The sequence below is a fragment of the Pithys albifrons genome, chromosome 4 (genome assembly GCF_047495875.1).
Source record: "Pithys albifrons albifrons isolate INPA30051 chromosome 4, PitAlb_v1, whole genome shotgun sequence".
Lineage (NCBI taxonomy): Eukaryota > Metazoa > Chordata > Aves > Passeriformes > Thamnophilidae > Pithys > Pithys albifrons.
In genome coordinates, this window is record NC_092461.1 from 78,271,901 (window position 1) to 78,283,672 (window position 11,772).

The 11,772-nt window shown below is 51.6% G+C and overlaps 1 protein-coding gene across 6 annotated transcripts; it reads left to right on the top strand.

Annotated features, from left to right (window-relative positions):
- The first annotated feature begins 2,235 nt into the window (after nucleotides 1-2,235).
- Nucleotides 2,236-10,570, top strand: ADCYAP1 (adenylate cyclase activating polypeptide 1). Of its 6 annotated transcripts, none has more exons than XM_071554724.1 (6): nucleotides 2,300-2,315; nucleotides 3,434-3,748; nucleotides 4,093-4,200; nucleotides 6,118-6,252; nucleotides 6,747-6,842; nucleotides 7,758-10,570. In XM_071554724.1, exons 3-6 carry the CDS (start codon nucleotides 4,100-4,102, stop codon nucleotides 7,942-7,944), a joined length of 519 nt encoding a protein of 172 aa, XP_071410825.1. In that variant the 5' UTR covers nucleotides 2,300-2,315; nucleotides 3,434-3,748; nucleotides 4,093-4,099; the 3' UTR covers nucleotides 7,945-10,570. The 6 variants fall into 6 exon arrangements, with proteins under 6 accessions (XP_071410828.1, XP_071410825.1, XP_071410827.1 ...); XM_071554723.1 differs by lacking the exon at nucleotides 2,300-2,315 and adding an exon at nucleotides 2,422-2,761; XM_071554727.1 differs by lacking the exon at nucleotides 3,434-3,748 and having other exon boundaries at nucleotides 2,236-2,315.
- Nucleotides 10,571-11,772: the final 1,202 nt, after the last annotated feature.

The following is an 11,772-nucleotide window of genomic DNA, read 5'->3' on the forward strand; positions in this document are numbered from 1 at the left end:
AAATATGGAGCTAAGGTGGGTTGTACTCAGAAAATATGAATATTGTAGCTGGACAGCCAACAGGTGTGCATAAGGTATCTGGTTTTATGGACCAATAGAGTTCCTGACAGTTTGATAGATTACTTTTAGTATTTTTTATAAAATATGCAGAAATATATATATAAAAAGGGGTTTCTGAGTAGTGACAAAAGATATCCATCGTGGAACATGATGAAATACGTTCCTTTGAATTAAAGATATAGCAGTAGCATTTACAACAGTCAGTTGCAGTCAGGTTTAACAAGGCTCAAAGGATGTAAGCTCCCCTAAAAACATCTATAGAATTATAGTGCTCTAGTTAATAAAACAGATATTTAAAATAGAATAGTCAGGTAAACTAAAAGGTTTAATTTAAGCTGGTAGGAGAAAGATGAAGAAAATTCTGCCAGTGAGAAAACCTCTACATTTCTTTGGATGCTGCCTTAAGAATTTGCCTTAGAGGCAAGTATAAATCTTAAATCCCTCTCAGCCTTGAAATGACAGAATTATCTAGAAATTTACTTGTATGTGGAGACCAGATTTAAACCTTTACTTGCTCATCCTAAACTGAAATCTTGTCACATGCATATTCACATTTTCACACAAGTCCCTGTGACATGGACTGAGGCGATATGAAACTTTTATTGACATGAATTGTATAGGAGCTATTCACTCACCATAAATGAGAGCTTACAAGCTGTATTTTTTGTAAACCATCCCGGCATCACCCCTGTATGCACAGCACCACCAGAGTGGCACTGGGTTGCTACACAAAGTCTGTAACTTTGGGTTTGTTTTATGGGAATCTGAACCTCTGTGTTGCTGATGTCCATTATTGCAAGCATCCTGGTACTTTCAGTAAGGATCTGGGGCAGTGGGGAGTGAGGAGAGGAAATGCGGCCGCGTAAACCAAAATAGCTTTTCTAAAGTGCAAAAGACACAGCTTTTAAATGTATTGCCTGAGATTCTGGTCTCTTCGGAAAGAGGGAATGTTTTTTCCTGTTCTTTAGGCTGAGTGTGTGTTCAAGCCCGAAAACCGACGTTATCCACACAATCCTTGCCACGCTGGTTTCTAGAAAAGCCCGTGTTTACACCTGCTATCTCACAGTCACGTCAAAGGAAACAAAATAACCCACCAGTCCCCAAAGCCCCCTGAAGGGGAGCAGCGGTCAGCACTTCCCCGCTAGCCGCTGTCACGGCCGGGCCCGGGCGCCAGGGGGGACCGCGAGGGGTTCTCCCCAGCCCGTCCCAGCCGGGGAACGGGGCAGCCCCCGCCCGCCCGACGGCGGCTTCGCGGCGCGGCCGCTGGCGCGGAGCTGCCGCGCGGTGGCGCCCTCCGCCTACGGACCGTCCGCGCCCGCCAGGCGCCAGCAGCGGCGGGCACGCCACATCGCACCGCCGGCCGAGGCGGGCGGGGCCGCGGCGCGCCCCTTTCTGCAGCGGGAGCGGCAGAGTGCCCCCTTCTCCAGCGGGAGTCGTGGAGTGCCCCCTTCTCCAGCTGGAGCGGTGGAGTGACTCCTTCTCCAGTGGGAGCTACTGTGTCCCCTTCTTCAGCGGCCCCAACGGGTGCCCTGCTAAGTTCCCTCTCCTGCCGGCGGTCCTTGCCGGTCCGACGCACCCGGCACAGAATGACAACGCGGGTAGTAACGTCCCGCTCCGTCCTCAGTCCTGTCCCCCGCCCGGGATCGCTTCGGTGGCCATTTCTACGGGAATCATTCATTCACGTTAAATTTCCTTTATCTCCGGAAAAAATACTGAAACCTTAAATGACCGTAATAGGACTGTAATTTTATGGTGTGTTTTTTGTTGTTGTTGTTTTTGAAAAATCGATTTGGGCTCAAATAACTCATCCAAGCATGTTACACCAAAGCCATTCAAATAGGAAACAGGAGAACTACATTATTACTGCTTCCTGAATTCTCTGCTTCTGATCCAAATAATTAAAATATGCAGTAATGGCTCCTGTAGCCTGGATTTCTTTGGGTAATTCTCGGAAATGAAGGGCACATTTTCGGCCGCGGAGGGAGGAGAGCCCGGAGACGAGCGCGATCGCAGCGACTGGGAGCCTGCCGGTGGCCCGCGCTCGGCGCATCACTGGGGGGAAAAATTTATTCCGGCGGCGGGGAGTCCCCAGAGAAGGGATTTCCTTCCCGGTCCCTCCGGCAAATCAACTACTTTTTTTTTCTTTCTTTTTTTTTTTTTCCCCATGGCGATGCTCTTCCTTCCCGCTCTGCCAAGCGCTGCGAGCTGCTTATCTGTCTCTGCACAAGGCGAAGAGAGGAGGGGGTCGGGCCAAGGTGGGTAGTTAGGAAGCCGCCCCCAGCGTCCCTGGGCAGCATTGGCTGCGCGTGGGACCCTCCTTGCAAGGCAGCCATGGGGCTCGTCCCCCACGCCCCGCGGCTTCAATACACGCACGGAGCTGCTGGTTTCCCCGGGGGGCGCCTTGCGTAATGAGAACAATAGTGACAATCCTTAGAGGAAAAAAGAAAGGTCTCGGAAAAAAAAAAGGCGTTTATATCGCCAAATCTCTGTGGAAGTGGGGGGTTCCGCGCCGGGGCTGCTCCGCCTGCACGCTCAGAGCCGGGCGGCTCCGAGGGGGCCTGCGCCCAGCGGCGGCCCCGGACTGCGTCGTGGGCTGAGTTAGCCCCGCAGGGAGATCCGGAGTAAAGACGTGGGGAGCCCGACAAGTCCGGGGACCCCCACCCCAAACTGCTCTCCTCCTCCTGGTCCCTTCCCACGTCAGGTAAAAACTTTACCGTGGCGAACATCCTTTTAGATTTGTGAGATAGGTTGTGGGGGATTTCTGCGTGTTTGTTTGGCTGTTGGGCTTGGTTGGCTTTTCTATAGTTTTTTTTTTTTTTTGGAGGGGAGGGAGAAAGTGTGAGTTGGTGTTTATGCAAAGCTTTATGACTCCTGATAAGCTCATCTTTGAGGACGACACAGAACTGTGTTCCTTGAGGAATTGGGGTGGTGACGTCTTTTCTGATACTCGATTATTACGTGACTTGGGGAAAAAAAAAAGGCATTTGATTCATGAATAAAAATCCGGACACCACCACGGGGGCAACAAACAATATTGCCCGTCCTCTAAGGCAACAAGCAGGCAAATGTTTACGAAGAGGGCTCTTGCTGAACCGGGGTGTTTGCAAAGATTTTTTTGCTAATTGCGTATCAGACGGAAGGCTGCGGAAGGCTGGTCAAGTTTGGAGCCACCGACCAGGAAGAGAAGAAGAGGAGAAGGCTGAAGGCAGGCGCTCAGTGAGGGGAGAGATCTGGGAAAGACAACACTGCACGCAGCCAGCCCGCGGCTCCCGCCTCCGCTCCCTCCCGGGCTCGCTCTCTCTCTTCCCTTCTCCCCTGCACTCCTTTCTACGGCGACATATCGCTTCAACTGTCTTTCTCTCTTCCCTTGTAGACTCCACTCCAGATCCGTGCTGCTACCTGCAAACTTTTTTGCTTTTATCTTTTCCCTTCCTCTCTCTCTTTTTCCTTTTGGAGTGGATTGCCCAAAAACCAGAAAACAACTAACTGCTGCCTCTTTTACGTCTCCTGCATCTTGCGGGTCCTTTTCCATCGGAGAGGCAATGCCACGAGGGTTTTAACTCGCACCTGGGAGAGAAGTCGATTTCTCCCCCTCCCTATTTTGGATCTTTTTTTTTTTTCCCTCCAAGATCTGCAGTTTTAGTTTCGCAGCCAAACGCTCTCAGTGCCGGGTGTCTAGAGTTTAATGGTAAGGACACGAGGCGACTCGCCGGGCCTTTCCGCAGAGGTCCCGGGGAGGGCGGGCGAGCATCGACGGGGCGGGCACCGGCGGCAGCGCTCTGCGCCAGGCACTGCTCCGCGCCTCTCCGTGCCACTCCGTGCTGGCACTCGGCTGCCCAGGGCTCTTGTTCCCCAGGGACACGCTGCCTCCCTCGTCGGCGGGCGCAGTCGGGGGCGTGGTGGGTCGTAGAGTGGTTTCTTTTCTTTTTTTTTTTTGATGGTTTGTTTGTTTGTTTGTTTGTTTGTTTGGGGTGATTTTTTGTGGTTTTGGTTGGGTTTTTTTGACAGCAGTTTACTTTCCCTCCCGCACAGAGTGGCAATGTGTAGCAAAACGATCTTAGCACTCCTGGTCTATGGCATAATAATGCACTGCAGCGTCTACTGCTCGCCTGCGGCCGGACTTCAGTACCCGGCGCTCAGGTAGGTCCGTCCCCTTTCCGGGGACTCTGTCGGTACTACTTCATCCCCCTGCTGCTCCAGCTTAGCTGAGGGGAACGGAATCTTACTGGTGAGGAAAGTGGAAGGGGATGTGTGGGTGAGCCACCAAAGGAAACCCCCTCTATTTGAGCTGTGTGCCCACTCTCTCCGCCCTGGCATATGACCCACCCCAGCTGCAGCACTGGCATCCCTCAGGGCCGCTCCTCGGGATCCTGGCGCTGTAAACCTGCGGCCTCTTGTCCTCAGGAGTGGGGGACCTGCTCTGCTACATCTCGGCGGTAGCGAGCCGAGGTCCCTGCTGCATCTCGATGGCGCCCAGCAGCTTCTTCCCACCTGTCCCTTGTCCTGTGGGGGCCTCGGCCACCTCCAGCTTACCGCAGCTCGCCCAGAGTGAGCGCCGAGCATCGCCTGTCAGGGTCAGGGGGAGCGGGGTGTGGGGACGGGTGCGCCGTTGCCTGCAAGCATGTAAAAACTGTCATGGTTCGTGTAGCGGCATTGTAACTGATAGGATTTAGTCTCTTCCCCTGTTTACCTGTCTGTATACGACAGCCCTTTTCAAGAAGGAAAGAAGCTGGCACAAGGTTGTTTCGTTTTCTGTGTTGTTCGGAGTTGTCTTGCTGGGTGGACTGATGCCTGTGGTGTCCCTTTCCAACTGGGAGCCGCGGGCTTTTGAACCCCGCTGTGACTGGGACAGGACCGCCGGATACCCAGGGGCATCGGCACAAGTTAGTTTCCCACGCTGGGCCGTGGCTCGGGGCTCAGTGTACCCGGGACAGGACGGCCGATGGCAGTCTAGTCCCATCCTGCATGTCGCCTTCTTGGGCTACCGGTGTTGTTTGGCTTGGAGGGTTTTGGGGTCGGTGTTGTCGTCCTGCTCTATCGGCGCCTGGCTCTGTTCTGGGGTGCCCTGCGGGGGTCACTGCCGTGCAGCTCGGCCGTAAGCGGGTAGTGGCAGGGGGGCGATGCCGGGCTCGCGAGGTGTCCAAGGAGGGTGTCCTTTTCGGGACTCCGAGGTTTTCTTGCAGTAACCGGGAGCACGCCACGGCTGGTCCAAGAGCAGCCGCCTTCATCTCCCTGGACAGTGAGGCTGGGGGGCAGCAGGCTCGGTGGCCTGCGGGGCCATTAGCCGGCAGCAAGCCGGCCTTCCTCATTCAAACGCTTGAATAAGCAGGAGTGAAACACTTTAGCGGCATCTATTATTAATAACTCCGCTAAAGCTCACAGGCAAAAATAGCTGCCTGTAACATGCAATGACCTACATCGTACCGCAGAGAGGGAGTCAGAAAGAGTGGGGGTGGGGGACTGGGACACGCACACACAAAACTGGCGCGATCTCAAAGGGCAGAGCCACCGTTCAACGAAAGACAACAGGCAAGCCCCCCTGGCCCGTCGGGCGCTGCGGGGAGGAGCGGGGCTCGGCCCCTGGCCCCGGCGACGGGGCTGCCGCTCACGGCTCCGCCGCGGAGGCTGCTCGGCTCCTGCCCAGCCCCTGCCACACGAACGCGCGTGTGTGAAGCAGTCTGCGCTCCTGGGCTGGCGTGCGCTCCGCTCGGGAAGCACCGACTGTGGCTGTGGCAGAGAGGGGCTGATTCTCGGGCCCGGGCGTGGGCCGGGGGGAACGAAGGCGGGAGTAATGTTTGGGGGGTTTCTCGGAGCACGTCTGACGGCGGGTGTGTTCCCTCCTCCGCGGTCCTGCCCCGCAGAGGAGGCGGAGGGAGGAGATGGGGAGCGGGCGGGTGCAGAGAGGGGATGGGGGCAGTCGGACGGGACTCCCGGGGCGCCCGCGTCGGCTCCGACGAGGGGTGGCCACCGACGCAGCCGGAAGCCGGCAGCGGGGAGTGGAGCGGAGCGCCCCGCGGAGCCGGGCTTACTCCTTTTCCTTGATGATCTCGTTGCCAGGCTGGAAGAAGAAGTCTACGACGAGGACGGGAACACCCTGCAGGACTTCGCCTACGACCACGAACCCCTCGGTATAGCGAATCCGTCCTCCATGATCGGCGAGATGTACACCTTGTATTACCCACCGGAAAAGAGGTGACTGCAACTCGCGGCGCGTCAGGCGTGAATTTTAAGTCGGGAGCAAAACGAATCTGGCACAGCCGATTTGGGCGGGGGGAAATAATAATGATACCCAACGAGCCAACAGCAACAACATCAAAATAAAAATCCCGAACACAAACAAACGACCATATTGCCCAAGTCCCGGTGCTCAGTGTAAAGCTCAGAAGAAATGGAAAAACCGCCTTACCTCCAGCAGCGCGGGGGAGGGACCGGGGGAGCCACCCGCGCCGCGGAGGACTAGCGATGCTCCCGCACACGGAGCAGAAATGCCCAGTCGGCGTGGAACCAAACGAGCGCGGCAGGGAGGGATCTGGGTGGGGATGAGGGGTCCCGGGGGACGTGGGGAGATGCCGCCCTCCGCTTGGCGGCGGGGAAGGATGGTCACCGTCACCGCCCGGGCTCCCGCAACCCACCGCAACCGGCTCCCGGGCCTCGTCGCTCACCCGCGGGCTCTTCCCTCTGCCCAGGCACGCCGATGGGATCTTCAACAAAGCCTACAGGAAACTCTTGGGCCAGTTATCCGCCAGGAAATATCTGCACTCCTTGATGGCCAAGAGGGTCGGGTAAGGTCTCTCAGCTTGCTCTTCACTGCGATGGGCGTTGGTGCTGCTGGAGCGGAGGCGCTCACAGGGCCGTGGCTGGGAGGAACAAGGCTGCTCCGGCCGGGGCTGGGAATGCGTTGCGCCCGCGGTGGGGCTGGGCGAGTCCGGCTCCCCAAGCCTCAGCCTCTCCTGGTCGTGGCTCCCTAGGCCCGCTCCCGGCCGTCAGGGCAGGCTTTCGCGGAGGTTTGGTTGGGTTAATACGCTCGGGCAGATAGATGGATAGATAGATAGAGAGAGAGAGATGGATAGATTATAGATATAGATACAGACACACTCTCACATACATATATATACATATCATTTTGTGTGTGTGTGTATCTATCTATCTATCTATCTATCTATCTATCTATCTATCTATCTATCTATCTATCTTTCGCTGTAAATTTTTATAATCGACTTATTTAAAACTGAGAAGTTGGGCAGCCTCCCCGATTTGCTGGGGGGAGCAGTTTATGGGGAGCGATGACTGAGGGCACGGCTGCAGCGGAGGGGGGTACTTGACTGCAGTCCTGCGCAACCCCAGCTGCCGGGAGAGGCTTCCCGTCGCTCCCCGTCGCCAGCGGGGCAGGGGCGAGCCCGGTGCCACCCGCTGCCCTTCGGCAGAAGGTAACACGTTAATAAAGCCCTAAGGAGAGCAGCTTTCCCGGCCGCAATGAATAATTCATGGTGAGGAGATATTGTCTCTCCCGCCTCCGCCACTTGCGCGCACCGCGTCGGGAGCGGGTTTCGGCGCGGCCTTTGTCTCCCCGCGCAGCTTCCGCGCAACACGTTGAGCCGGGGGCAGCTGCCGGCGCGGGGCTGCGCAGCGCCGGGGGGCGGCGCGGAGGGGGGCGGAGCGGCCCCGCCTGATGCAGTTGTGCTTTTCGGTGCTTGCAGCGGTGCCAGCGGCGGCCTGGGGGACGAGGCGGAACCGCTGACCAAGCGGCACATAGACGGCATCTTCACGGACAGCTACAGCCGCTACCGGAAACAAATGGCTGTCAAGAAATACTTAGCAGCCGTCCTGGGGAAAAGGTATAAACAAAGAGTTAAAAACAAAGGACGCCGAGTAGCGTATTTGTAGCGATGTGAGTAACCAGCCACTCCTGTGTATACAAAGTCCTAAGAGAGAGAGAGAGAGAAAGAAAGAGAGAGAGAGAGAGAGAGAGAGAGAGAGAGAGAGAGATAAACCCAACAACAAGAACAAAAAAAATCTAAACAAAAACAAAAGTAATTTCCAAACTGACTGAACAATCACCGCTCCTGTGTTATCTAAACATGTATTTATGTATGAAGTAAAGCCATTAAATGAATATTTTGATAATAATATTGTTTTTCTTTTGTACAAAAGCACTAGAGAAACGCACAGACCTACTTTGTGGACCAATCATTAAGTTATATATAATATATAAATATATATATAGAAATACTACTAAGAATAAATGCTAAAAAAACAGTTCTTCATGAAAAGCCTGCACAAAAACAAGAATTCGCCTGAGCTGTTTATGTTTTTATATAAAATAAATAGAAAAAAAAGACAATCATTGTTTTGAATACTACTCCTATTTTTGTAACAGAAATTTAAAAAAGGATAGTATTTTTATCCACGACAGGGTCGAAGACATTAATTATCACCATTTGCTACTGTACATAGAGAAGGATGACCTGCTCCCAGGGGGATTAAGAGGAAATTGATTTGGGAGAATTGGTGAAGCAGGTTCTTCCCCTGGTGAGTCTCAAGGCAGGATTCTTTGCCGCTATCCTCTCCGAAGGGGCAGAGTCCCCTTTCCTCTAGATTTCGATTATTTTTTTCTCTCCTGCTTTCTTTGATTCCAATTGTATCTGTACTAGTGTCTCCTCAAACAATGAGCTTAGAGGATAATTCTCCTGTGAAGACAACAGCTCGATCCAAATTGTGCATCTCTGTTGCATATTGGAGGGAGAAATAGTTAAAAAACCCAAAATCAAAATAACAATAACAAAAATCAAAATAAAACTAAAAAAGCCAAACTTAAAACCCCAACCCCAAAATCATGAACTAGCAGCAAGGATAGTAAGTACTAAGTCCCATGCACTGCTCTTCTGGCTGGCTGGGCAGAGTTGCAGAACAAAGCCAAAGCGAAGACAGGACCCGTTTGGAAAGAGTAGGGAAGTGAGCGGGGGTGGCCCCCGGCGCGCTGGTACCGGAGACGGTGCCGCAGGGTCGAGGTAAGATGAGGCGATCCCACCTCCGATCCACTACCCAACTGCCCCGCGCAGCTCGGTACTGGACCTGGATGCAAAGTACAGTGTGTTACTCTCCAGTGCTGTCCATGCTTCTTATCATGTGTAATAATGAGCAGGGTTCTTGCCTTTGCATTTTTCGGTCAGAGTTGCTCTTTTCTTTGATTGCTTTTTCTTGTAGACCCTCCCGCCTCTCATCCTCTCTTCAAACTTTTCTGAGCTCTGTTTAACCCACCTGAATCACCTCTTTGGGTTATGTTCTTTTGGGGAAAAAAAAAAAAAGATTGTGAACGCTCTCTCACTCCTTTGTTATGTTTTATGCAAGCTCTTGTTGTACAAGTTTAGGAACCCCTGTTGTAGCTACCACTAAAGAATTATGCACTACTACGAAAGTTTTTGTTCCTTGTTTATTGAGTTTGGAGGTAAAATGTATTTTTCTACATTCTGGCTTATTGCTTAGTAAAATTTATTTCATAAAACAAACTTTTGTCATAAAAGAATGTGTAGTGTTCACCTGTGGTCCGGTTTCTAACGAGATAAACCATTTTCACCTCATCTCTCTATGTACGGACTCCTATCTTACCTTCTTCCGCCCGGGGGCTGGCTCCGTCCCCTGCCCGGGGGCGAAGGAGAACACGTAGGTACCCGTTTACTTCCAGCTCACCACACAAACCTTACAGGAGTCTTTCCAAAGACACAAAACGAGCCCCGCATCCAAGACGTCGGAAAGCAACCTGCCAACCCCCCCAGAACCCCTCACGGATAAAACTCTCCTTCCCCGGTCGGGAAGGGCCGCCGGGAGGAGCGGAGTAGGGCGGGCAGAGCCCGGCGGGGCGGGCAGGCGCTGCCGACACTGCCTGACCGGGCTGTCCGGGCAGCCCGCACTGCCGGCATCGCCAGCCCGCGCTGCCCCTCCGGCTCCAGGCGGGGGTCCCGCCCGCCCTGCCCGCCCTGCCGGGGCGGGCTCCTGGGGCGCGGGGACGCGGGGCGCAGTGTGCAGCTTTCGTGCCTTCTCTTCACCTTGTAAATCGCCACGAGTTCACGGATGGCTATTTAGTGGCCCTACGATGCTGCAACACATCGGCTTGCGTTTTAGTCGTCCTTCTGTTCTTTGGCCATGGGCAGAATGCGCTGTGTTTGTGTCGGCTGTGGTATAATGACATAGGGCTCTCGACGTTTTGTTAATGACCTTATCAGTTAGAGTTCAGTGGCTAGTCGCAAGCATTATGAAGTGATCACATACGTTATTATCCTTTGTACGATTTCTTCTTTTGTTTTAGAAACGCCAACAGCCTTACCAAAATTTGAGCAAATTTGAGATACAGTCATAGTAGGTAGATGTTAGTCTTGGAGAACTTATTTTGTGTGCAAATGAATACAAAAAGAACTTAAACAAAGTATTATTACACACATGATATCTATAACTAGGACTTTGATAACTGTTATATAAAGTGTGTAAAGTTTGTATTAATAAATTTTTGTAAACAATGCAATTTCGTCTAATGTTTGGGGGAGAGAAATCTAGAACCTAACACTGTAAGCTGCATTTAATTTAATTTATTTTTTTAAAATTAGTTTATTTTTAAGCAGCGTTCTTCTGCAGTGTTTCGTGCCTGGGATATCTTTTTATTAAGTCTCCACATTTTATCACCAAATGACCTGTAACATTTTTACGGATGGTTACTACTGTGTTTGAGTAAACTAAACAGAACTGCCAAAGTAAAGAGCCTATTTCCACACACACCAGCTCAATACTACTCTCTAAAATATGCAAATCAAACCAGTCGGCTCCTATGGTTCATTCCTCTAACAATTCCTGTGGTTGGAAGCCGTTTATTTTAAGCGGAATCCGTATGTTTGATGAGATTTTCACCTAATCCGCTTTTAATGAACATTCTGTATGCGATAACGTGCTTCCAGGCGTCGCCCGGCTTGGGCAACGGCAGCATCTTTCTTTGGATTAAAGATGGACTAAGCTGTCCTAAAAAAATTACACTGTAACACGACAAAGAGTTGCTTAGGCTTTACAGGGTAGTAGGTGGCTACAGCGAAAAAGCACAGGATAGTTTGCCAGCACAAAGCAGAGGTTAGGATATCCGAGCTTTAACCTTTATTTCAGTTTAGCAATAGATGCTTATGCTAATTATTTTTGTTGTAGCTTCGGGACTGTAGTCAAGTATGCTGGAAAGTAACAGCGATTTAGTTTAAACTGAACTTTACTTCTTTCTAAGATCATACAATTAAAAAATAAATCACAGGAATTTAATGAAAATTTCCTAGCAATTTATTTTTCAAAACTCAAAGTCCATCCAGGCTGGTCCTATCCTCTTTGCCACAAATTCACCTTATAAGCTATTTCAAGAACAGTATTTTACTGCCTAACTGCAAAACACTGAGAGAACGTAAAAAAACTAATGGCATCAGTGACATGTGTTGGGAAGTACTGCAAAGCAAGATAAAAGTGATCATTAAATAAAGATCAGGTGAGAAGAATGATAAAAAATCTCAACCTCAGAACATACCTGTTGGGGGGAGGGGGAGAGGACAGTGATTTCCCAGACTTACAGTATAACAAAATCATATAACAAAATCTGACCACTGTTTCCCAAAGACAGCATACAGCAAAAAAACTATTCCTAGATTTACTCGGTAATTATGCAGTGCTCAGACATATAACCACACTACATTT